At 36.5% G+C, this 27,939-nt stretch overlaps 1 protein-coding gene across 2 annotated transcripts; it reads right to left on the bottom strand.

The window, feature by feature from the left end:
- Positions 1 to 172: 172 nt before the first annotated feature.
- On the bottom strand, positions 173 to 27,807 carry LOC143668126 (all-trans-retinol dehydrogenase [NAD(+)] ADH1B-like). 2 transcript variants are annotated; one of them, XM_077142733.1, is made up of 12 exons: positions 27,667 to 27,807; positions 27,077 to 27,250; positions 21,416 to 21,513; positions 20,241 to 20,318; positions 16,906 to 17,007; positions 16,099 to 16,237; positions 12,508 to 12,595; positions 5,398 to 5,617; positions 4,782 to 5,042; positions 2,770 to 2,905; positions 2,000 to 2,138; positions 173 to 817 (listed from the first exon to the last, which is right to left on the bottom strand). In XM_077142733.1, the coding sequence occupies exons 4-12, from the start codon at positions 20,256 to 20,258 to the stop codon at positions 793 to 795; spliced, it is 1,128 nt and encodes a 375-aa protein (XP_076998848.1). In that variant the 5' UTR covers positions 20,259 to 20,318; positions 21,416 to 21,513; positions 27,077 to 27,250; positions 27,667 to 27,807; the 3' UTR covers positions 173 to 792. The 2 variants fall into 2 exon arrangements, with proteins under 2 accessions (XP_076998848.1, XP_076998849.1); XM_077142734.1 differs by having other exon boundaries at positions 20,241 to 20,315.
- Between the last annotated feature and the right edge of the window lie 132 nt (positions 27,808 to 27,939).

Below are 27,939 nucleotides of genomic sequence, written 5' to 3'. Positions count from 1 at the left end.
TTAAACATTTTATCAGAAGGGAATACAGGTAATGACAACACAGAAGTCCATGACTGCAAGCAAAATGGCCCATCCTGTGTGTGTTGGGGACACAAATAATGAAGGATCCCTTCATCAGGTCCCATAACTAAGGGAAGCAAAGGCACAAAAAGGGTATGAAGTCACAAGAAATACCTTTGCTCAAGGGAGAAAGATATAACGTATGGAATGACAAAGAACAAAAATTTACTGGCCTCAAATATTCAGCTGATGTTCACCTTTTCATCTTTCTCACACTTGGCATTTAACATTTGCTTGTGAATATATTTCACAGGGCATTTTAGACAGTGAAACCATTCTGTTTGACTGCATGGTAGATACATGAAGTTATGCATTAGTAAAGGCCTATCATTCTTTGACAAACACAGAGTGAAGCTACAGTAACCCATGAACTTTGATTAATGAGAATGATATAACAATAAGATATCACTATTGAGTCATAGGTTTATTGAAATGCATCATTAATGCAAGTTATTCTTAATAGGTGAAATTTTCTTTAGTGTTGGGGGAGAATGAGTATATGGAAAGAAGTCTGTGCAATTTTCAGAAAAACTGATTGTTGTACAAAATAAATTCTATGTAGATGGTCAGAAAACAGTATTCACAGAAATTTCTGCTTCTTATGGAATGTTCACGTATATTTTTTGATAGCATCTGGTAAGGGAAAAGTTAATGCTGTTGTTTTCCTGGTGTTCTGGATGAGGAGGGCATGGAACAGTCAGAAGATGGTATAAGTGAAGGTGTCACAGTGTCTCAAAATTTGAGTACAGTACGGATGCTGAAAGTGAAAATGAAACATATTAATAATCTTAACACAAGAAATTTGATATTCTTCTTTATAGAGTCTGAGGAGGATAGGATGTGCCTCAGTGGAAACTTAGTTTTGTATCTAGCTAATCCGTTCCTATCCCTATATATTTAAGCACAAACAAGTAAAAAAGATGATCAATTTTAGTGATTCTCTCTCATGCTCTTTTCAAAGTTAAGCTCAAAATTACATAATAATATAGCTTCTCTTTAGATTTCATTCTATCTTAATATCTGCATAAAAGAATTTTTATAATTCTTAGTGCTTGTCCTAGTAGTAACATGAAACAAAATGGGTAATTACTTGTAATGAACTCTTGGCATCTGCCATTCACTTTTAGATACCTTTCATGCATTGTGTCATTTGGACTGCCACATAAACCAAAAAACACTGTGAGATGATGGTTAAGATTGGCTCACTATTTTGTACTAAATTATTTACTTATTGTTTATTTATATTTGTTTTATCTTTGTACATATATGTATATTTATAGGTATGTATATATGTTTGAGTTCTTTCAAGCCAGAGCAGTATAATAGGAAACAAAAAAGCTTGCTTACAAAAATGTCTAAGTTAGAATTCTAGCTCTGTTGCTTACCAAGTGCATGTCCTTTCTGAGTCTCATGTTCTCTATCCTTCAATAGTGAAATTCAATCAGTATTTTTATAAAAAACTGTTCCTAAGATGTGTAACTGCAAAAATCACCATAGAGCTCTACCTACCCCTACAATGAAAGTTTTGGGATATCCTGAATATTATCTAAATTTCCATCCATCAGTGCCCAGCCTGTATTATGGGGCCAGGTAGAAGCTGAGGGGCTCCATGGTCCTATTATGACAGTGTGACTCTGATCCCCTTGCCTTTCAAGGGTGAGTGTCCACCTGGCAAGAGACTGAATTGCTGATGATTTCAGATTTGTGATAAAGTTCACAAATTTGTATTTAGCAGAATAGAAAATGCAAACTAACTGTTCTCAGCTTCTCATGATAAGATGAAAATATTGAACATGTAAATGAAGTGGTAAGGAAAAACTAAGCACTCCAATATATTTCTCATTCATCTATCTCCTCACAAATATGTCAAATTTCTTAGTAAAAAATATCTTTCTTTGCAAGTCTAAACCCTACTGTTTACAGAGATGAAAATATCTACCTTTTTCCATGGTGAAGCAGGTCAAATCCTTCATTGATCTTTTCAAAAGGTAAAACATGGGTTATTAATAGATCCACTGGAATCTTGTTGGCCATAATATCAGCCACAAGTTTTGGAGCATGATCTTTAAACTTAAAGCCTAGAAAAAAGAAGACATCACTAGTAGATTCAGACAGGGGTAAGTAAAAGAATTGAAGAGGAGACTTTTCAAATAGAATTAAAATTAAAGTGCATAAAATGAGCTACATTCTACAAACTGCCATTAATGGGGTTAATAAGAGTTAATGTGTTTAATATCCTTTTGCAGCAATTTGCCTGTTTTTTTTCTTTGCAGTTTTGTTCACCTCATGCACCCTTCCCCAATAAACTAGGGCCCTTCATTATCAGGTGTCTTCTAGAGACATTGTAGTGTAGATGACTGTGGCCAAATCATGTAAGCAATTGAGAAGTTGTCTAAATTTGGGTAATGAGGGCAGATGTGAACAATTTTGATGGATTGTCTGCCACTTACTGGGTGTTTAAATGTCTTATCTCTTCACCAGTATCAGAAGAGCTTTTGCTATATGTCTTAGCTATTCTACTGTGTCATAAAGAAATGTGTTTAAGTAGCTTCCCTCTATATTAGTTACACATCTAGTGGAATTTGACACTAAAGATCAATTAAACTTTTAACTTATCTTTGACTATATTGCTCAGCAAAACTTGACTTTATGTACTGTAAAATGGAACAAATCCTGAGGTTAATAAGAATTTGATCTTTAAGTACATACCACCCAAAAGTGCCCCTTTCCAGGTGCGACCAGTCATTAGCAGCATAGGGTTCACCGAGAGGTTTTCAGACCTTGGAGGCACCCCTACCATGACACATACACCAAATGCCTCATGACAGCATGATAGAGCCTCAAGCTGGAATGAAATTAATATTTTGCATTTTAAAATAAGCACTCTCATAGTTGCTCCTCATGATAAACTCTAAGAATTCATGTACTATAAGCTTAGATTATGAGCATTTATAGGGTAGAGATTTGGTTTTGCTTCTTTGTTCTCCTTTGTGTATACATGAGTGCTGTGGCATTAAAGAAGGTTCAGAAAACACTTTAGGATGTTTGAGAGAATGCATGTATGTAGTTGAGTGTACCTATTTTTTAAATAAAATATTAAAGAGGGAAACATTATTAAAAATAAATAATGGCTCCTTAAAAGATGGAAATGTTTCATATCACATATATTTTAACAATCCACGTGTCAGTGAATTGTTTCTCTTTTATTTCTTTAGCAAGTATCTGAATATCATGCTAGACCAGGTATTTGCTGGCAAAAAATAATATAATGGTGATTACATCATCAAAAATTGTACCTTGTCCTCTTGAGGCTCTTCCATTTAATAGATCTGCACTTATTATCCATCTTTAAATTGTACATGACAGGGATGTTACTTTTATCTCCCCAAAAAAGGACATCAATTTAACTATACCTCTTTTCTGGAATCTCAAAAGACACTCCAGAAGCTTTGTCCTCCCATGAGGTTTTGAAAGATAACAAGAAAATGGAGTAGGATTCCAAAGGATTATATAATCATTTGTGTTTAGAGTCTGATTTGGACAATGTGATATCCATAGAACTTGTGTTTTACAGTCAACAAAAAAAGTAACAATCTAGTCTACGTGAAAAAAACAAGAAAAATAACACAAAAGAACTTAAGGCAAAAACTGATCTTGTAAATATTAGAAATCTCTTGGATTGTTGGTGTCTTTTGGATACGGTCCCAGAGCAAGGCTGGAAAACTCATGGCTCAGGGTGCTACTTCATACTACCAATGAAGCTTGGACTTCCTGGGGAATCTCAACAATGGGGATTTATTGTTCTGGGGACTTTTTCAGTACTGTTTTAGAGAATTCTAATTAGTGGGAATGCAGCTGGAGCTTTGTTTGCTAGTCATGCCAATTGATGATATTTGTGTTTATTTGAAAGTAATATCATGGATATCCCAAAGATAATGTAGGCACTTCACGATTGGAAATAGTCTTTTATTATAACACAATAATCAGCTGAAGTTCATTGAGTGTTTATCACTACCAGCTGGCTCTATGATAAATATTTTGTGTGTGTGTAATAGTGTATAATACTATTTTATGCTTGAAATGCTATATGATATGGATACTCTTTAATGCATTTTATATTCATGTAATGCTTCAAGTTGCATTGCCTCAAGTTCGTGTGACAGTAAAATCAGTCAATCCTTCACGTGCTGTTAATTACCAGGCACCAGGCTGCACACTGTGAGGAAATCTTGTAAAACATTAAAACACTATGTTCTTTAGGGCAAGTTTTTGATAAAATGATTTTTGGAATAATATTGATGATATTTCTTTTGATCAAAAAATTACATGTGAAAAGAAATCTGAACTCATTAAACACAATAAAAATTGTTTAAATATTTGCTAAGAATGTTGGAAAATAAAATTTTCTCAGTTTGAGAGTAGAAATTGTATTATTTATTTGTCCTTCAGTTTGAATTTTGTACTAAAAGAAATCAAAATAAATTTATACATCCCTAATATTAAGCAGCCTGTAATGGGGAACTGTGTCTTGAGACATGTTTGCTGAACTGACAGAATGGAAGTTTCTTTACACAAATGTATAAAATAATCATAAGTAAGATACAAGATACAGAATATCATAATTCATTTACAAATAGTCCTTATATACAACATTTATATCCTACTTTTTCAAACATACCCTCGTTAAAGAAGCATGAATCAGGGCATGTCATGGTACCTACCATGGTGTCGATCTGACCAATGACTTCAAACGAAAAGTCCACACCACCCCCAGTCATTTCCTTCAGCACCTCATGGATGGGTTTCTGGAAGTCCTGAGGGTTGATGCACTCAGTGGCCCCCAGCTCTTTGGCCTTTGCAAATTTGTCCTTGTTGATATCCACCCCAATGATCCTGGCTGCTCCAGCTGCCTTACAGCCAATGACAGCAGACAAGCCGACTCCTCCAAGGCCAAATACAGCACAAGTGGAGCCTGGGGTGACCTGCAGTTCAGAAAGGACAAGAATGAATTAATTAATGATTGTTAGCAGTAGTCCAACTTGCACAAAGTGGTAACTGTTGATCATCATAAAGAAGTATTTGGATTCCTTTCCCCAAACTGCTTAAGTATCAGTAACTTGTTCACGCTGATAAACTGATGAATTTCTATAGCACATACTTTCAATTCTTTCTGCGGCCATATTCTACCCATACTCACTCCACATTCGAGTCTATCAGGGCTATTATGGTAGCAGGGAAAAGTTATCACTTAAATTAGATAAATGATCCATAATTCCTGGGGAAAGCATTTTCTTACAATCTGAGCATATCTGGAGTTTTGCCTGTGGTCATTCTTACCTTGGCAACTTTGACTGCAGACCCATAACCAGTAGAAAATCCACAGCCAATGAGGCAGACTTTCTCCAGTGGTGCTGCTGCATCGATCTTGACCACTGAGATCTCATCCACCACTGTGTACTCAGAGTAGGTGCTGGTGTGGATGAAGTGGTGGATGGGCTTCCCTTTGCAGGTGAACCTGGTGGTGCCATCCTGCATGGTCCCCCGAGGGTTGGTCAGACTGGTCAGTGTAACAGACAGAAACAGAAGGGCTGAGGTGTAGGAGCCAAGGGTTAATAGAAAATCTGCGGTATTTATTGGGAATGACTGACTTCAGAGTGTCATCAGCAGTTAACTGTGGAGACAGTTATCTGCTTAACTGAAGGACAGCCTGGGAGGGAGAGAATGTTTGTTTTTTCTTAAACCCCGAGGTCTTGTTAGCTATCTCTTGTATGTAAGAAGTAATATGCCAAAAAGTAGGCACTCTTTTATCACGAAATGTATGCATGCTTTTAGTCATGTAAACCCTGCAGTATACAAGCAGAAACTAGTTAAGAATAAAGTTGTCTGTTGTCTTTACTGATAAAGCTTCAGACCCCCTGATCCCAGTCTCTCTCTCGCTTTACTTTAACATTCCTTAGGGTCATAACAGCGGCCAACAGATGGCGTAAGGAAGGGACCCTATGAAGGGACTACTCCGCTTTCGTGGTTAAGTATCCAAGAAAATTGAGTGTCTCTGGACACTGATGATTCACCACAGGAACAGACCCATGTCAATTGTTGTAAGTCTTTTGAAGTTTAAAGTAATTTTAATTTCCTTGTAACATCAGGGTAATGGGAAATCATAGCGGGCAAATGGAGGAGTATATTTGTGTGTTGAAAACATTGTTAGAAACTACAGGGGTCTCAATGAAGACTTCAGAGTCACTAGAGGTCTTTTGTTTTGTACAGAAGTATTGTTATTGGTTTCAGCCTCAAGGCCATATGTTTTCTATTATTATGATAGATTTAAAAGATTGCTTCTTTACCATACCTTTAGCAGAGCAAGAAAAAAAATTAATTTCTGAGCTTGTTCTTAATGAGCTGCCTTTATATAAAAATTCATATACACCTGAGTCAGAAAATATTCAATAGGATCAATGCAGAACAAGAGTCAGTACTCATTAATGGTTCCTATGGAATTTTAACAGATTGGTCCCCTAAGGGGTATGCAATTCAGGATTGTAGTTTTGACTCAAAGTGTTCTGTTAAATTACCTTGGTTTAATCTAAATAATCATTCTACTGAAATTTATACCAATGCTACAAATAAAATCTTGTGCAAGAAATGGGAATGGCAGACCCATTTTCTTTTGTTAACTTAGATCCTTGAAAAATAGCGATTTGGAAACTGGCCATGAGTTTAGCTCCTATTCATATTTGAAAAGGAAATATATTTTCAGAACTTTAAAATGGAAAATTCTTGTTAAAAACTATATATTGATGTTTCAAATATGCATTAACTAAAGTATTTTAAGTATTTAACATTATTCTAACAAACCTAATTTTGATGGTAATTATGTGTGGTAAAATATTTGTTTAAAATAATGACTTAAGCATGAAAAATATAAAAGATGTATTTTTATTAATAGAAAAAGTTGAATAGTTTTATCTTAAGATAAAATGAATAACTGTTACAAAATGAGAAAAATATAGGGCAAAACCTAAACTAATATAATTATTGCTAAAGGTTTATAAAAATAGAAATTATAGTCAAAATCAAGAAAGATTTAATGAGTCTAAAATGACAATGTTTTCTTGGACTCTTATCCTGTTCTAATGAAAAGATATAAAAATTTTTTTCTGGATAATCAGTGTAAAAGACAAAGAGTCTGTGTTTTATCAAAATAACTTATGTTAACTTTTATCATGTCATTATCTGTATGAAAAATACTGATTTTCTCCTGGATATCATTATACTGGCAAGAAACTGTTTCTTTTCTTGCCACAAACCAGGTGGCTTAATCTATTAATCTAAGTAATACTGCTATAAATGAATCTATTACTGGCTAAATAATATTCAAATCATATAAATACCTAAATTCCTTTAAGCCAAAATATTTTAAAGCCTTATCCAGTGTTTATATAAACTACATATCTATAAACTAAATTTATCTCAAAATAACCATGGCTTATGTTGGGAGCAAATCAAATTCAAAGGCTAAACACAAGGAAAAAATATACTTGTGGAGTCTGTTATGTTCACCTGATGTTGCCATTACGTGCAATTAATGTTGCTATCACATGACCTTGGTAAGAAACAATAAAAATGCGCACTCTAGCTGGGAGGACTGGCTATCCTCTCAGAAGGAGGTGTACTTTAATAAAGATATCTAAGTCCCAAGAAGCTCCTCTTGGTCTCTAGCCAGTTCCCAGAGGACCTAAATGGGCCTGGTCATGTAAGCAAATTGGAATTTGGTCACTATTTTGGGAAAATATCATAAAAACTGCATGCAAAAAATTTAAAATTAACAAAAATGCAAACCAATTATAAAAAATCCTCATTTCTGCATTCATTTTCAATCAATCTAATGAATTCATTTTACAAAATCTGGTCATTTACTATGGGTACATGTCACTATTGACACTCTGCTTTCATTTTTGCTACCTGCCACCTTAAGGATTCCTAATTATATGTTACAGAACTTGTTTGATATTTTACAGGGAGATTCTGATTTATTAAGCAAAAGGCAGTTAGCAACTGCAGATGGACAAGAATTAAAGTTAATTGAACTACGCATTCAAGAAGGACAGCTTGTTCAAATAGATTTAGAAAAACCTGTTGATTTTATTATTTTCTTTACCTTGCAATCTCCCACAGGCCTATTTTGGCAAAATGGGGTTTTAGAATGGATTTTTCTACCAAACAATGGCCAAAAACGTTTAAATACGTATTTGCAAAAAATCATTTCTTTAATAGCCAAGGGTCACCAAAAATATCAATTAAAAGGTCACAATCCTAATCACGTAGTGTATAAACCTCACAAAAGAAGAGGTTCAAAGTCTATCTTCAATACCTCTTGGCAAATAGCATTTAGTGATTTTAAAGGACAAATTGATAACAATTTGCCTATATCAAAACTTTTAGAATTTCTTAATCATGATGATGAATATGCAACTATATGATGATATTATGAATTACTGATATATGTATAGAATGGAATAGTTTTATGTTAGAAATGTTTTTGTTCATTTGTTGTTAAATTTTTTTAAATAAATAAATAAATGTTCACAATTTCTAAAAAGAACATAATGGATTTTGTCTAAAATAGATTGGGCTTCCCCACTAGGAAGAGCCATTACTGGCTTTACTCATGGTAATAATAATGGGCAGGCTGCATATGTCACCCCAGGGAAAAACAAAAGTTAGAAAACACCTTATACCTCAGCCCAATGTACTGAATTAGCAGCTGTAATTCAGGTATTGCAAAATTTTTCACAATCTCTTAATATTCTTTCTAATTCTAAATATGTCTGCCAAACAGTCACTCACATTGGGACAGCTTCTTTGTTTGAAGCAGATGAACTGTCCCAAATGTTTTTACATTTACAAACATTAGCCAAAAGTCAAATTATCCTCTTTTCATCATGCATATAAGAGCTCATACTAATCTTAAAGGTCTTTGTCATTACAAAATCAGCAAGCAAATACCCTTGTAAGGGTAATTATGAATCCCACGACATTTCACAAATTAACTCATATTAATAGCAAAGGGCTGCAAAAGAAATTTCTGTCTTTATCTAAGCAGCAAGCTCAGGACATTATTAGAACTTGTCCAACAAGTGAACCTTTAAATGCACTCCCATTTGCATCAGGGATTAATCCTTGAGGTCAAAAAGCAAATGAATTATGGCAAATGGATGTTACTCATATTTCACATTTTGGTAAAAGGCAATATGTATATGTTATCGTAGATATGTGTTCTCATTTCATCTGGGCTACTGCACAATCTGGAGAACGTTTCTGCCATGTTCAATCACATTTATTTAATGCTTTTGCTGTTATGGGATGCCCTCAATCTATTAAAATGGACAATGGTTCTGTTTATATGGGAAAGCAGTTTCATAAATTTTATACTACTTTTCATATTACTCATATCAAGAATTCTACATAATCCCTCTAAGCAATAAATTATTAAATGAACAAACTGGACGCTAAAATCTATGCTCATAAAACAAAAAGGGGGAGATCAGGAGGATGATGTTGTGAAAATAAGTACACCAAAAGATCAATTATCAAAAGCATTGCTTACTTTAAATTTTTTAAACATTTATGATAATTCATCACAGACTCCTGCAGACCAACATTTTAGTAATTTGGAAAAGAAAAGTGATATGACTCAAATAGAACTGCAGCTGTAGCTGATCTATTGGAAAGGTGTTAAGGATGATTTATAAAAACCAGACATGATAAAGGTGTGGGGCAGGGAATTTGCTCTTGTCATTGCAGATGGTGGAAACCCGGTTTGGATTCCCTCGACAAGAGTAAAACCCAGACATGTCGACCCTGATGAAAATAACTAAATGGGCAATGTACATTATAGGACATACAACTTTAATTGCTAAAGGACAGGGACATAATTATACATATTGGGTTTATATTCCTAACCCACCTCTGCTGTGGGCCCTAACATGGGAAGATACAACTTTGCCAATATATCTGAACACTAGTTTAAGATTCCCAGGTCCAGTAGATTCAAGGCTTCCAAAATTACTTAAGGAAGAAGGAAAAATGGTGTCAGATTTAACTCTTCCATTTTTAGAAGGACCTATATGTATAGGTAATGAATTACCATGTATGACAATAAAAGTAATCAAACTACATGGTTTAAGAATCAGAATGATTCTCATAATTACTTATATGTATATCTCTCTTTTAACTCTATGGAATCAAATGATACTTGCCTGTTAGATGAGAGAGAAAGTTGGAATGGATGGCAGTTATGCCATATGGATCAAGCAGTTATCATAATTAATGATTCCTATGGAATTGTAATAGATGCAGCCCCTGTGGGGCCTCCCATCTCTAACTTGGAGATAAGAGAGACTATATGGACAGGCAAGCTAAATCAGAGTTTAATACATAGAGGACAATTTGTGCCAAATCCATGGGATGATAAATATAACAGCAGTCAGAGAAATTTATGGAAAATTTTCCTAGGACTGTGATCAATTTTTATAGCAAATTCTAGTACCTATAACTTCTCTTTAAATAGCAGCCATAAACATTATTTGCAAATATGTACTAGAGATCCATATGTATTTGTTAAAATTCATATGCATATAAGAAATCAAACTTTTAATTGTGAGGATTGTTCTCTATTCACTTGTCTCCAAGCATTTATGTTGCAGGAAAATGAGATGATTGTAGCAGCAAGGAGAAGAAGAGATATGCTGCCAGTGTAGATTTCAAGATCCTGGTAATCTTCTCCAGAAACACAAATCTTGATCCATTTGGCAAAAGAATATCTGAAAAGGACTAAGAGACTAATTGGACTCATTAGTGCTGCTGTCATTGAAATCGTTGGAATTATCACTGTGACTGTGGTCGCTGGAACTGCATTGCATCAAACTATACAGACACAGCATTATGTTAGAGAATGGCATAAAAATGCCAGGGAACTGTGGCATAGTCTATCTTATATTGATGAGCAAATTAATATAGACTAAATGGTACAGAGACAGCATTGGTTCATACTGGAGATCAAATGTATAATTTCAATTTTTTAGGAAGTTTAAAATGTAACTGGAGGGCGGGCCGCGGTGGCTCAGCGGGCAAAGTGCTTGCCTGCTATGCCGGAGGACCTCGGTTCGATTCCCGGCCCCAGCCCATGTAACAAAAACGGAGAAACAGAATACAATAAAACAAGAAAATGTTTAAAGATGTTTCCCTTTCTTCCTTCCTTCCTTCCTTCTATCCTTCCTTCCTTCTCTCTGTCTTTCCTTTAAAAAAAAAAAAAAAAAAAAAAAAAAAAATGTAACTGGAATGTGAGCAATTTTTTGTATTACCCCTTTAGGATATAATCATTCTAAAATAGAATGGGAAAAGGTAAAAAGGCATCTTTTGGGGCATTCAGATAGTTTAATTCTCGAAACTTTAAAATTACAAAAGTGGGTACTAGAAATATCTCAGAATAATTTACATATAGCTGATGGAAATGATATTATACGATCACTTACCCAAGAGCTAAAAAATCTTAATCTTGTTTGTTGGTGGAAATCTTTTCATTTTATGACAACATTGGGAATAGGAATTTTACTTTTTATACTACTTCTTTTCCTCTTTAGTGTCTTGAAGCACCATTTGCAACCTTTCATATCTTCTAATCATAAACAAGCACAAGCTCTCAATGTATTGTTTGCAAAGGCTCTGAACTCCTCTCCTAAATAAATTATAGCTCTTGACTGGTAGCCAATGATGGGTAAAACCCTTCCTTCAGAGCTTAAGGGCAACCTAGGACAGGCACAGTCACTGAGCAAAGCCAAGCTAACAGTATGATTCTTGCAAAACTCTTGGCAACCCTCTGGAATCAAAGTCAGAGCACTTCACTGGTGGCCAATGATGGGTAAGACCCTGCTTTCAGAGCTTAAGGGCAACCTAAGACAGGCACAGTCACCTCGACTTATAAAATAAAAAGGGGGAAATGTAGGAGCCAAGGGTTAATAGAAAACCTGCAGAATTTATTGGGAGTGACTGGCTTCAGAGTGGCATCAGCAGTAAACTGTGGAGACTGTTATCTGCTTAACTGAAGGACAGCCTGGGAGGGAGAGAATGTTTGTTTTTTCTTAAACCCCAAGGTCTCATTAGCTGTCTCTTGTATGTAAGAAGTAATATACTGAAAAGTAGGCATCTGTTTTATCACAAAATGTATGCATGCTTTTAGTCACATAAACCCTGCAGTATATAAGCAGGAACTGGTTAAGAATAAAGTGGTCTGTTGTCTTTACTGCTAAATCTTCAGACCCCCTGATCCCAGTCTCTTTCTCATTTCACTTTAACATTTCTTAGGGTCATAACAGTGGACAACAATGAGGCAGGAGCTCCCTGTTGTGAAAACACATTCACTCCATCTGTAAAGTATCACAAACATACCTCATTTTCACACAGTTGTTGGCTTCTGGGTGTTTACAAGTGATACATTCCCCACACTGGGGAACACACAGTGGGATGACTTTATCACCTGGAAGAGGACAATGCAAATTCTTTTTAAATTTCTATCCAAGAATTAATAGAGCAAGAGCTAAGATATTAGGTGTATACATAAGAGGCATAGGTCTTGGAAAGTTCTCCCAAAAAATAGAGTGCAGTCACCACTATGTCATTGGTGACTGCCTATCCACATTGTTTATCAGCTTCATTTTTTACAGGCCTGGAGACTCCCAAAGAAGAAATGCAAATATGGGAACAACATAAATTTGTGTTATTTCTACTGTATTAATAATTACCTTTTATCATGTTTACATTTTTACTGGTGCTGTAGAAACTTTGTCTCATTTAATCTGTAGTTCATTAAATCTAAGGTTTCTCACTGTAATCATCAATATATATTTTAGTTGCAGCAGACCATCATAATGGACATGTGATAATTGATAATAATCAAGGTTACAATAATGAGAAATTTGTTCATCATGATTTATAAAATCATTCGCTTGTCTTTATTATGAAATTAATTCCTATATTTATGAAGCTTCGTTCCAGAAAAACTGAATAGAATGGGAGAAAGGAGATAAATTCAAAAAATTTTTCTGAATACTCAAATATTCTGAAGGTAGGCACTCATTTAGTATAAGAAATTCTCACTTAAGTAAATTTAGGCAGTTAACTTGAGAATATGTATTTTTCCCCTATCACAGAGGAAGCAGATGTGTACAGTATGTGTTATTACTATGTAATTTTTTCAGTTGCAATGAGAAATACTAAAATTTCAATTTCAAAACAGAAGACATTTTTATTTTGTTCACTGTCAGCTAAACATTTGGTAAATTGTGTATACTAGCTAAGGAGAATTTTTAGAATTAAAAAAATTTAGCTTTTTTCTTTATTAAAGAAGTATGGGCTTACTGAATACTTGTGCATAAAATACAGGGTTTTACTACACTTAGTATAAAAGTGGAACATTTGTTACAATTGATGATAGCACATTTTTATAATTTTACTATTGACTAAAATCCCTGGTTTAAATTAGGTTCCCTTTTTGTGTAGTATAGTTCCATGGAGTTTGAAAATTACAATGTTGTTCTATTAGCACAATGATCCATCACCAAAACATTCCCATCATTCCAAAGAGTAAGTCCTGTATATTTTATTTTTAGGCTGCGTGTGTGTGCATATGAGGGGAACGACATGGGCCAAAAAATGAATGTAGGTCTCCCACATGGCAGATAAGAATTGCCTTGTATAATATAAATTCTAACTTTCCATTTTCTATCCCATGTTGTCTCCTGGTAACCTATATCCTAGATTCTGACTCCTTAAATTTGATTGTTCTAGTTATTTCAAATCAGTGAGATAATACAATATTTTTCTCTTTGTGTCTGACTTATTTCATTAAGCAAAATTTCTTCAAGGTTCACCCACATTATCGCATATATGATGAATTCATTCCTCTTTCCAAATGAATAATATTCCATTGTATGTGTATACTACATTTTTTATCCATTCATCAGTTAATGGACACTTGGGTTGCATCCATCTTTTTGCAATTGTGTATAATACCACTATGAACATTAGTGTGCAAATATCTGTTCAAGCCCCTGCTTTCAATTATTTTGGGTATAAATCTATTAGTGGGACTGCCTGGTCATTTGGTATTTCTATAATTTACTTTCTGAAGGAAATGCCATAGGGTTCTCCATACAGCTATAGCATTTTACATTGCCACTAGCAGGGAATGAGTGTTCCTGTTTCTCCATATCCTTGCCAACACTTACTTCCTTTTTTCTAAATATCAGCCATTCTAACGTGTGTGAAGAGGTGTCTCATTGTGCTTTTGATTTGAATTTTCCTGACTGTTATTGATGTTTGACTTCTTTTCATATGCTTTCCGGCCATCTGTATATCTTTTTTGGAGAGATGTCTTTCTAAATCTTTGCTCGTATTTTGATTCTGTCGTTTGTCTTTTGTTTATAAGTTGAAGGATTTCTTTATACTTTCTGGATATTACTTTTATCAGAAATGTGATAAGTACTTTCTTCCATTATGTAGGTTGTTGTTTTACATTCATAATAAATTCCTTTTAGGCACAAAATTTTAAAATTTTGTTGGAGTCTCATTGCTCTATTTTTTCTTTTATTGCTTGTTCTTTGGGTGTAAAGTCTAAGAAACTGTTGTCTAGCATAAGGTTCTGAAGATGTTTTCCTATGTTTTCTACTAGGAGTGTGATAATTATAGTTCCCATATTTAGGTTGGGTCCATGTTGAGATGGTTTTTGTATAAAGTGTGAGTTAGGGGTTCCTCCATCTTTTTACTTTTTGCAAGTGAGGATACCATTTTGCCATCCCCTTTTGCTGAAGAGACTATTCATTCCCACTGAATGGTTTTTGCTTGCTTGTCAAAAATCAATAGACCAGGGTGGGCCACGGTGGCTCACTGGTAGAGTTCTAGACTGCCATGCCAGAGACCTAGGTTTGATTCCTGGTGCCTGCTTATGTCAAAAAAAAAAAATTAAAAAAAACCTAACAGGCCACAAATGAGGGTTGATTTCTGAGATCTCAATTCAATTCCATTGGTCTAACACATTGTCTTGTCTACTTAAGGTAAGCATTTAGAGCTATAAATTTTATCTCAGTCTTGTATTTTCTGTATGCCAGAAGTTTTGGTATATTTTATTTTCATTTTCATTCACCTCTCACCTCAAGATATTTCCTAATTTGTTTGTGATTTGTACTGTAACTCATTGGCTGTTTGAGTACATTGTTTGATTTCTTCATATTTGTGAGTTTTCCATTTCTGCTTTGTAATTGATTTCTAGCATGTTTTTGACATGTTCAGAGTGTATATGTTTTATGACTTCAATATTTTTGTTTTGTGTCTTAATACATGATCTGTCCTGGAGAGTGACCCATGTGCACTCAAGAAGAATTTGTATGTTCAATGATCCATGTTCAAGAAGGGAGACCATATAGGAAGAGGAATCCACTGCTGGATATAAAAGGTTTTGGGTGATTTAGCCATAGCCTCACAGCCCCATGCTGAGAACTCAGCAAACCACAATTACCATATAGTAACTGAAAGTCTCAGGACATAGACATCTTTTTGTTCCTCAACTCAAATAGTTTTTCCTTTGTCCCATTTATGGTTCTGTTTTAGGCCCAAAGGAAGACAATGCTCATCAATTCTAAAATGGCATTATTTGAGTGTGAACCACAGGATGCAGTCACTCTTTCTTCTTGGTCTACCAGCATCCCAGGATCTAACCTGGTGCCCGACATCCAGGAGGGGCTCCATGCGTCACTGATGAAGGGCAGAATCATGAGGTCTGTCCTGGGGACCTGCCTGGACATGTGAAGGAAGTCAGGCAGGGAGAGAGGAAACATGGACATCCCTGTCTAGTTCCAGCTCCACCATTGGCTGCTGCTGGGACCTGTGCAGGTCTTCCATGTCTCACTGACTCAGTTTCCTTCTCCAAGCTGCTTGACCTTAGGAGGCCTGAATGGAGACACATCCCCTGAGTGAATCCTGTACCTGGTTTGACTGCAGTCACCCCCTCACCAATGCTCTCCACGATGCCGGCTCCCTCGTGGCCTAATATTGCAGGGAGTGTTGTGACTAAATGCCCATTAACCACATGGTTATCTGAGCCACAGATTCCTGTGGCCACCATCTGTGAGGGAAAGGGGAAATAATCACATTCCAGAAGTTATAGCCATAGATAGACTTAATGCATCCAATTCCCTGAAGTCAGACTTCTAAAGAGTTGTAAAAAATGTCTCTAATTACTAGTCTTCCTGAATTAAAAATTCTGTTTACTCCTGGGAGTACTCAGTTTAAAATCTTCCTGCACTTTCCTTTCCAGAATTATACTATCTGGAATAATCTGCAAGGCAATTCTTTCTGTAACATGTAAATCTTACATAAAATATGATAATGCATGCTCTCTGTAGAAATAAAAATGGTTCATTAGCAACATTATTAATTGGTTAACCTTATGGTTAAAGCAATATTAACCATAAGGTTAAATATTCTAACGTCAACTGGTAATTACATTTGAAGTCTTGATAAATTTCCTTTCGCATTGTGTTTCTGTACAAACACATACATTTTTTATTTCTTGGGATTTTGCACTATAATTTTACTGGGATTACTTTGATCACTTTACAAAATTTAACAATGAATGCCATTCGTATCTTTTCTTCACAAACGTTGTAATTAAATTGTACTTATTACCATACTTTATGTTACAAGCTTCTTTTAGTGGATTTCTGGTGATTCCCACTTTTTAATATTTGATTTGTAAAACCAAAATGAAATAAGGGTAGAAACAATTTTCACCTTAATGCGAACTTCATAGGCCTTGGGGGGTGCGACCTCCACCTCCTCAATGGAAAAGGGTTTTCTTAGCTCCCAAAGCACAGCTGCTTTGCATTTTATTACCTGGACAACCAAAGCAAGATAATACATGGTTTCATAATCTTGAAGTCAGGATTTTTTTTTCCACCTTTGTAAGTACAGACCTTAGCTAGTACACACAACTGCTATACTGAAATATAAAAGCTCTGGTTTGGAAAACACTAAAATTATTTTTTTAAATCCTGAAAAGCAATAAAATAGGGAAATTGAAGCAGAAACAGACAATATGAGAACTTGAGATAAAGTTGAATGCATTTTTCCAAGTCATTTTTACATATTTTTTTTCCTTAAGAATATTTATTATTGATGCATTCTAATGCTCTCCTGCAATAAATTGTGGATTTTTAAATGTAATTTAAGGCCATTGGACTACAGTTCAATAGTTTCAGGTATTTCCTTCTATTTCTTCTAATATATTAAAAAGTAAAAAAGAATAGCTATATAATTTATAAGAATAAACTCCAGAATACCTCTCAACTTTGTCTGAGATATCTCAGCTACTGAATCTTATTCCTTTTCATTTCTTCCCTTTTTGCTAAAGAAGGGCTTCTAATCCTATGAGGCCAGGTCCAGACTTGCCCCTGGAGTTTATGTGTCACATTGCTAGGGAGATATACCCCTGGGAGTCATGGCCCTCAAGGGGAGGAGAGCAAGGAGTTTATCTGAAGAGCTGACTTAGAGAGAGAGAGTCCACTTCTGAGCAAAAAGAGATGGTCTCTGGGTGACTCTGGCATAATTATATGTATGCTTAGCTTCTCCTTTGCTGAAGTAAATTTCATAATGGCAAGTCCCAAGATCGAAGCCTTGGGACTTAAACTGCTATTCCATAATGCTTATAAGGGTATTAGGTTTTCCCCAGGTGGGGAAGTTTAATATTTCCACATTTTCCCCCAGTCCCTCAAGGGGACTTTGCAAATAATTTCTTATTTTTGACTCTGGTTACTCTGGGATATACAAGGCATCATATTAGCCTGTGTAAACTAACAACATTTCACTCCCTAATCAAGTTTCCATATAATTATAATGTTCAAATAAACTGGCCATACAAGTTAAATTAGATAGTGTGCTATAGAAAATAAAAATGTTTCACCTAATATACATCTCTTCCTTTAGTTTCACACAGAAGTTGAAGTTTAAAATGCAGTTAATATAATCCTCTACCTTTTACTCTCTTTTACCTTGGTCCTAACCAGATCACCTTTATTCATATCTGTAAAAGAAGTCTGACCTCTTTTTCAGCTTTTAAACAGTTGCTGTATGGGGTAGTAGGGCTGATTTACATAGCTGCTGTACTCTAGCTCTTCATGTCAGGTGTCGCACAGATAACTGAGGTTCCAGGGAATGACAGGTTTTATGCAAAGAGCTCAGCATGTCAGAATTTAGAAGTAATCATTACAATTTGGGAATAGATGTAACTGCTGTAAGTGCCTACAGTCTGGTAACATTTACAATAAGTCTCCTGCTGATAACCTATGCTCTTGAATTCAATTCTCAAAGTTTTCACCTTATAGTTGCTTCATTTAGGTGAAGGGGTATAATGTTTGTCTTTTCATTTATGGCTTATTTCATGCAACATACTGTCCTCTAACTTCATTCAGTTAGTTGCTTACCTCACAGCTTCATTCCTTCTTGCAGCTGCTTAATATCCCATTTTATGTATACACACATTTTGCCCTTCCATTCATGAGTTAAGTGTTCCCTTAGGCCACCTCCATCCATTGCAAATCCTGAATAATACTGCCATAAACACCAGTATGCAAATGTCTGCAATGGGTTGTTGACCCACAGCTGTGGGCTGGTAGGTGAAAATCCCTGTCACTGTCATTTCATTAATTCTTACAAAAAGATTGGCCATTTTAGTAAAACCTAGTGCCCTCTTGCTCAAATTTTTCCTTAAGTGAAAGAATCTGAATTTGTGATACCAGATACTATTGTTTCCTGCCTAAGAAAACTTTTCTTCATCTCTTTGTTTCCTTTCCTTCTTTCTTTTTTTCCCTTCCCACCATTTCTGTTTGCATTAATAATTTGGATCATTGCTTTTGTACATCTCTTTTATTATCTAATTATGTGTAACATCTCTTTCCAGAATGCATTTAAAGCTAGAGAGTGAAAAATACAAAGACGTACTTGGACAAGAATAGATGTATAATTTCAAATCAGGAGAACTGTGTTTATGTATAAATTTCTAGCTCAGTAGTTTAACCATAAGTCTTCTTCTAAATAAGAGTGAAACTCTTATTAAAAACCTATTTAAAACTCTTATTTATCTTTTCAATATTTGAGATTGAAAACCCTATTTTCAAGGTCACAAAGCTTGTGCAGTAAAGAGTGCTTTTATAAATAGTGAAAATGCATAACTGCAAGTATGATAAAATCAACTCAATTGAGGTGTTTTTTTCTTTTCTGGCATGTGCAAGCTCCAGGAATTGAACACAGGTCTCTGGCATAAGAGATTATAATTCTATTGCTGAGCCAACATTGCACTGCCCCAATTGAGTTTCATTACTTTGAAATTTATTTCCATTATTTATTTTTCAAGTCTTTTCAATTTTTAGACTTTTTGCTAGAGCCAATATCCTGATAAATATTAACGTACTTGGGAAATGTACACTGATGGCAGTGGTTTCTGAGTGTTGGTGCCTGTGACTGACAGGAACACCAGGTCCTGTCCCAGAAACTTTCCATGCTGATCTTTTACTCTTACAGGAATGCTACCAGCGGCAGCTATTGATTCTGGCGTTATTTTACAGATGCAAATATTGAGGCTTCGATTGACTAAGTAGTTTTTGTAAATCGCAAATCTGGTTGTTTCAAAAATTCAGATATATTCATCATTATCTTTTCATTACCACATAACACATTTAAATTACAGCTTCTGAATACGAAGATAATCTCTTGATGAAAATATCTCTAATTTAGGTTTACAAATTAGTCATAAGCTTGGATAAATGATCATTCTAACTAGTGTGCATTTATTTCAAAGAAGGAGAGAAATATTAACAGATAGAGATGATATATATTCTGGTAAAGATAAGTGGGATTAATATATTCCTTCACAGTTTAAGATGCATTGTATCTTATAGCATAATTGTACATTGTATACCAGTATTTATTTCTAATTTTGAAACAAAACCATTATATTTGTTAAAACTGTATCCATATATTTATTATACAATAAACTTAAATTTTTATATTTATTTATCATATAATGTGAAAATATATCAGAAGTAAACTTGTTTTTTTTTTTTTTTGCTTACTTTTCCTGCTGTGTTCATGTTGTTTCTGTCTTCTCTGTGGGCCAGGAGACTATTGAATTCTTGTGGACTTCCTTCCTACTTGAGGACGCAGAACATATATAATGTCAAACATTTTGTTTGCACGAATAACGTCTATTTCTACCCATGTGATCTTGGGTTTTTAAGCCCCACCCACCAGTTTATTTTTAGCCTAAGTTGAATCACTTATGAAAGGATCCTGTAGCAGGGTACTGAAGTGAACTCTGATTGCAACATGCCAAATTCACATACAGTATCATGATTTCATTGGTCAAAATATTTCTACACACTTAATGTAAATCATATTCTCTATTTATTCTATTTTGTATTTCTACTTCCTCAATCTCCCACAGCAATTCAGTTTGGAGTCTCTATGTCTGCATTAAACTACAACATCCCTCCATTTGCTGCAATTAGAAATGAGGAGAGAAGAAGCAGGACAGATGAGACAGACTCCAGAGAGCACTACCAACTAGAGGAATGTCTTAACTCAGCACTTTTAGCACTCTACAGAGCAGGTCAGACACCCCAAAGGTCATAGCAAGGTGTTCACTGTCCCTCGCATTTCTGGCTGACTCTATACCAGTCAGTCGTGACTGCAAACCTCCCCACATCAGGCAGTCATCTAGGTAGCATGGGGATGGCCAAAGTGAGTAAGAGATGGGCTCTCCCTAGACCAAGAGTCAGTACTGGGCAGTGACTGTGTTCACCTTTGGTTCTATGCAGACCTGTTTTCTTAGTGGCTGTGTGAACCAGGACACATGATTTGTTATGGTTTGTGTCTTAGTTTCCTCATGTCTGGATGAGCTTGAATAATAGTACCTATTGTGCAGGACTGGGGAATAAATGAGAAAATCTGTGATGTATGTTCTGAAGATGGAAAAGGCTCAGCAAATGGAGGCCATACATATTATTAAAAAAAAATAATGTCACCATCTGTGGTGGCAATAGAGACAAAAAGGCAAGCAAGACATTTTCATGTCAACCTACTGAGGAAAGACTGTACTTTAGGGACAAGATAGTCCTGGGAGCAGGGCTGTGGTAGGGTGGCATAGTGCCAAGGATGGTAGAATCTGACTCTGAAAAGGAGGATTTTGGGTGGACCAGGCATTTAAAATAAAATTTAAATTATTTGGAAAATAGAGATAAATACTCACATTTTAATTTCTGTTGTCTTAGATTGATTGTATCTAGGTATGTGTAGGATTCCCAGGTAATAAGAATTTGATTTTTCTCTTATCCACACTTGGAAGTCCTGTAAGCCATAGTGCATATTGTTATTTGATTAGATGCAATCTTTCTCATGGATGTTATAATATAAAGGGCATATCTCTGTAGAATTTCTTAGGTTGCAATCTTACTCACAATGGCTCATGCAGTGTGAATAATGTTTTATGATGTAGTTGTGAGACATAACAGGGCTGGAAAGCATTTTCTCAGCAGAGAAGCAAGGGAGGTCCTTTGATTTCAGGGTGCTAATAGTTAGGAAAGATTTGAGGAGAGGAGAAAGTCCCAAATCTTTTCTCTTTCTCTCCAGGCCCTTTTACAACTTATGTCAAACTCCAAGCATCTCATCTACCTCCTCCATTCTTAATATCCATGCTCTTTCAAAATTTGCATCTCTACCATCCTCTGAATCTAGTCCCTTCCTCATTCAAGCCCTCTCTTACCAGGATCTTCCTCCACTTTTCCAGGTCTTGGCTTTGTCATCTTTGACCCAAAGTGAGACACATATCAAATCCTTGCTTGTGGTGATATGGTCACTCTGTCTCAAAGTCATCCTTGGCTCCCTGCATCCCATTTAGTTCTCACATCCCTTCTCTGGCATTGGGCCTCATACCCTTCTCTCATTCCCAGTTTTCAGTATGGAGATCAACCTCTCATACTGTACAGGAAATTTATGCTCATAGATGTATTTTTATTTCATTTATTGTCTCAATTGCATCTAGTATTGTAGCGCGAAAAGCAGGAATGAGGCCACAGGCCTCCAGGAACATTTCATGAAGTTAGAACAGGCTGAGACTAAGGATCCATAGTTTCAGGAAGCAGGTTTTATTTGCTATGGCCATAGGGCTCAGCTGAGTAGCCTCTGAAAGTCTGAGCCCCAAACAAAAGGCAACCTTGGCTTTTATAGACTGTGTCACAAGTCAAAGACAAGGCAAACAATTGGCTGATTTAAGTTGAGAATGGCCCAGAGCTGAACCGTTGAGGAGCCCCCACCCCAGGAATGTCTTTGCTTGCCTACATGCATCTTCACCAGTTTCTGAAGGCTGGGGGAGGGGGTTTCTATCCCAGGAATGTGTCTTATCTCACTTGCCTGCAAGGAGAGGGGATTTGGGGATTTTCCACAGACAGCACAGCTAAACCAGAAAGAGGGGGAGGCCTGCCTGCTACGTTTCACCCCTTTGACGCTTATCCCAACTTTTAGGGAGGGGTTATAGCATCATTTATAGTTCATTTTATTTATTTATTTGCTGCAGGTATTGGTATGTTCCAATCTGAGCTTGGCATGGGAAACAATGTAGCCATGCAGGGTTTAGGCCCCTGTGAAGTAGGGGGGTAAAGGTCTGTGTCCTCCCTCTGTTGGCCTCAAGTTTTCTCCTGATGGCCCCTTTGTGACTGCACCTGTCTTAGGTTGTTCCTCCCCTGAGGAATCTTACCCGTCTTTGGCTAACCAGCCATCTTCTGGCACCAAGCAGGGTGATATGAGGTGCGCAAGTGAGGGAGCAGTAACAACCCCTAAGAGGTCTGATCTGTCTCTTTGACAGCCTACACCCCCTGGCCTCTATGCCCAGTACCTGCTTTGGGGTTTTTTCACCTGCTGGTGGGGCATTAGCTTTGGTTACAGGCTTTTGGGAGCTCATGGTTTTTTCTTTTTCTTCAGTGATCATAACTTTGGGCAAGAGATAAAGTTAATCATCAGCTCCCAGGAGGCCTTCTCAGTTTTGCCATCCTAGAGTAATGAAAACAGCATTATTGAACCTGGTGAGGTGGGATTATAGTATACTGGGGAATCTTTCTTTAGGGTTTATATAGAATAATTCAAGCTTGAGAACAGCCCTGGCATGAATACTGGTTATAGTTTTTAACTTTTTCCAACATGTCTGGCATGCATTATTTCCCTTGGAAGGGCTTTATGGACATTCCAAGCAGAAACAGAGGAGTGAGGTGCATGGTACTGGTGATGGGGAGTGCCACCACATGAATGTACAATCAGCCTCAGGGAAGGAATGGAGGCACACACTCTGAGCAGCAGCTAGGGAGGGGGAAGTTATCCAGGTAAGAGGGATTCCATCAAATTAGAGTAAAGTTGGATCAAATTAGAGTAAGTTGGTTTTCAGGATGAACTCCAGGAGACCTATTTCCAGGAGGGCTGAAACTGCTAAACAAAAGACAAATACAAAGAACAAGAAAAGATAGTTAGTCCATAGACATGGCAGGCTAGGATGTCCATGTGTTGATTTTCTAATTTTTGGCCATGCATAGATCAGTCAGCTTCTGGGGTGACTGAGGCAGAGCTCAGATGGCTCCTCAGGCTTTGGCTGTGCATTGCCTAGCTGCTTCCAGTGAGCTAGAGCAGGGCAATGATGGTCACCCCAGCCTCAGTCACAGACTGGTCAGTTCATCTCAGCTTCAATGGAGAAGCACACAGCATCTCCCAGAGGATGGTGAATCTCAAGTGTTCAGGATCAGGGGTGCACCTCCAAGGGGTGGTCTGCAGTGGCCCTTTTGACCTGAGAGTGGTGAATTTATAGGATGACAGCTGTTGAGGTTACTAAAACAACATGGTAAGGACCTTTCTATTAAGACTGGAGGGAGCCTCTTTCTTATTTTTTTTTTATTTTTTCCTCTTCAGCTTTTTACCCATACCATGTTTTCTGGTTTGACCTCAGGTAAGGGAGGGTAGATGCTAAAGAGTTTGGATACTGTTTTTAATACCTCTCCTTTTAGTTCATTTAAAACTTTTTTTAACTTTGACCATAACTTCTCCTTTACAAACCTTTGATAACTTACTATATTCATTCAGGCATTGTCCCACATTTTTCATTCTGCAATAGCCATTCATTTCATGTTAGGACAAAACTATTCTCTTCTTCTTCTCAGCAAAAATGTATCCTTTATATCCTTTAAACTTAAGTCAGCACCTCAATCAAACATTTCATCATACACAGTTATTATTAAAACTAAATTTGTTAGAATAAGGTTTAGTACCCAAAACGTTCCAGTTAATGCACAACCAAAATTCCAACATACAAAAATTTTTGTTGTCTGTTTGTTTTGGCTTTTCCTTTCCCTATATTCCAGTCTCCCATGTTTTCCAGCTTTGCCATTTTATGAAGTATACCAGAGTTGATTGTTTTATAGCCACAGTGTCAGCAGGGTATTGCTTATTACACTTTTGTGCAACCGATGCCAGAAAGATAGAACTTTTTCCAGTTTGCTGATGAAACTCTTAAAAAACAGTCTATATGATGGGGTTGGTGCCAATTTTTATAAATTTCATACAATCTGCATAGTCCAACACCACTCCTTCAGCCTCCGCATCAGCAATTTTGACCATCCAGATAATGTTTCTTTCTTTTCCTGACAAAACTTTTTTATTTAAAATATTTCTATTATCTGCTTTTTTCTATACATTATCATCCCATTTATCAGGGTTCTAATCACAGTGACAGTGGCTAACACCACATGTACTTTTCCTTTGTTTATTTTACCTTATCTTTCTTATATTTATATTTGACTATATGGGCCGTGGCCCTCTCAGCTATTGATTGAAAATTAAAACAATTTCTTCAAAAACTAAATTTTGATTCTGCAGTATTTACAGTTTTTCCTGTAATTCTGCCAATTCCTTTTCATAATTCACTTTTCTTTTTTCAGAGATTCTTCTATTTTTCTGTGTATATACATTTCTATATTATATTAACATAGCTTATTCTTTTTTATACATTCCAATTTTTTTTTCTTTTTTTAATGGTATGCTTTTTAGGTTCAGAACCACCCAAATAGGCTTTTGCAGTTTTATTTTATTCTCCTAATTTTTTTACAGGGTCCTGTGCTTTCTGCTCATTCCTGTGCAAGTGAGGAGTAAGGTAAATAATCTCATCCTGGGATTTCTTGTTTTTTTTTTTATTTTTAGCTTAAAGGATCTTTTTCCCTAAAAAAAATGACATTATTTCCTATACTATGTTAAAAATCCATGGTTTACTGTTAATTCACTTTAAATAAACTTTGAAGAGGGCCTACTGACCTAAAAATTTCCAAATGCTTTAAAGCACCAGAAAGTATACCCCAGGGAGACACAATATTTAAATTTAAAACAATTCTGCATGCAAAAAGACAAGAAACCAGTAATTTTAATTTATCAAGAATGGTCCTAATAAAGCATCACAATATTTAGAAGAACATACTCCACAATTTCTGCTAAATTTTGAAAGCTTGTCTCATTGACCTCTGCTATTATGAAGCCATGCTGAAATGCAAATCCTACTCCCAGTGCCAATTTTGTGCATGAAAGACAATGTGATATTTGGGGCCATTTAATTTATAGGTTCATATTCGTGGACAACACTGACTTCAGTGACATAAAAATAGATTTTATCAGGAAAGTAAGTAAAGAAAATAGTTAAAAGATAGCAACTAAAAGTCTTCAAGAATAGAGCATAGTTACATCACCAGGTAAGATGGCATTACCACCTGAAGAGAATTTCAGAAGCAGCATTATAACTCTCAGTAAAAATCCATAGCAATTTTGTGAACAGTATTCAGAGTCTCCTTAGTTGAGATACATAGCAGAGCATAAGATTTTGATGAGGTGCTGTCCCCCTCTCATAAGATTTTTTTTCTCTTTCCTCTTTTTATGATATCTTCACATAGTAGTGGCCAAATTCCAATTAGCTTGTGTGACTAGGCCCAGTTTGGTCCTCTGGGAACTGGTTAGGGACCAAGAGGATCTTCCTGAGACAGATATTTTTATTAAAGTACACCTCCTTCTAAGAGGATAGCCAGTCCTCCCAGCTAGAGTGCACATGTTAACTGTTTTGTTTGTTTTACCAAGGTTACACAATGGCAACATTAATTGTACAGAACAGATTCTTTTCATGAAATCAATTTTAAAACCTTTACATAGATGTTTTCCTTTTACTCTGAAATGTGTAGGATTTAATTTATAAGACAGAGCAATAATAAGCTGTAATACAAGAATATTTCTTCCTTTTATTCTTCCTAAAAGTGGTCCACTTTAATTCATATAGTTTTTTAAGTCAGTCAGGGGTCAGCTTCAATCCCCAGTCATTAGTAAAAGCTTTTTTAAAATTAGAAATCATGCATTTTAACTGAGTCTTACTGACTCCCCCTCTCACATCTGTGGCACCAATGATTAGTGGGAGGGTTTGCAGACAAACAGCAAAGGGTTTTGAATAAACTGTCACTTCCTTCAGTCTGGCATCTCCCCCATGGGGACATTGGGCACCTAAACCCCCAGCCAGCCCCTCCTTTCAGGGTTGCTCACCCTGAGTCATATGAGGATTGCCACAAACTTGCAGAATCTGAACTCATTCCCAGTCTGCTGTGCAGCCCAAGACTTCTTTTCAGTCACACAATTCCACACACACGCACACACACACACACACACACACACATTCCAACACCCCCCTACACCACCCTTTCCAGAACCAAACCTGAAGACTTCTGTTTCCCCTGGTCCTCCAACTGGAAACCAGTACTTGGACAGTCTGGGAGTTGATCGGGCTCCCCTTCCACTCAGGCCCCCCTAGCCTTTTATGAGTGGGCTGAAACTGCTGCACCTGGGTGCTTACCAGACAGATGGGTGGTGGTCCCAGAAACCTGCTTCCAGAAACTGTCCTGGATCCATTGCCGCTCTGGTAGTGACAGGCTTCCCATCCAGGGAGTTCAGGAATCTGAGAGATGGGGAAATGCCCCACTGCTGGCACTGGATTCTGTTGGGTCTCCAGTCAGGGCAGCACCACTGCCTGTAGGTGGGGAGGTGAAAGTACACCTGCTTCATATCCTGGATGAGACCCCAGAAATGTAGTGCAAAAACCAGGAATGGGGCCGCAGGCCTCCAGGAATGTTTCATGAAGTTAGAACAGGCTGAGATAAGGATCTGTAGTTTTGGGAAGCAGATTTTATTTGCTATGGCCATAGGGCTCAGCCGAGTAGCCTCTGAAAGTCTGAGCCACAAACAAAAGGCAACCTTTTTATTTGCTATGGACATAGAGCTCAGCCAGTAGCCTTCGAAAGTCTGAGCTCCAAACAAAAGGCAACCTTAGCTTTTATAGACTGTGTGACAAGTTAAAGACAAGACAAACAATTGGCTGATTTAAGTTGAGAATGGCCCAGAGCTGAAATATTGAGGGGCCCCCACCCCAGGAATGTCTTCTCTTACCTGAATGCATCTTCACCAGTTCCTGAAGGCTGGGGGAGTGGGTTTCTATCCCAGGAATGTGTCTTATCTCCTTTGCCTGCAAGGAGAGGGGGTTTGGGGAATTTCCACAGACAGCACAGCTAAACCAGAAAGAGGGGAAGCCCTGCCTGCTACAGTATGAGGCCATGTATACAAAAAGTATTAAGTTATTGTTGATTTGTACTCATTTATCTTAAGAGAGGAATATATAGTAATATCATTATGAGTAAAATCCAGGGTGTTCTTGTTAGTGTT

This window comes from Tamandua tetradactyla, chromosome 24 (assembly GCF_023851605.1).
Source record: "Tamandua tetradactyla isolate mTamTet1 chromosome 24, mTamTet1.pri, whole genome shotgun sequence".
Taxonomy (NCBI): Eukaryota; Metazoa; Chordata; class Mammalia; order Pilosa; family Myrmecophagidae; genus Tamandua; species Tamandua tetradactyla.
Note: the sequence above shows the minus strand (reverse complement) of the source record. Positions and strands in the feature narration are given on the sequence as shown.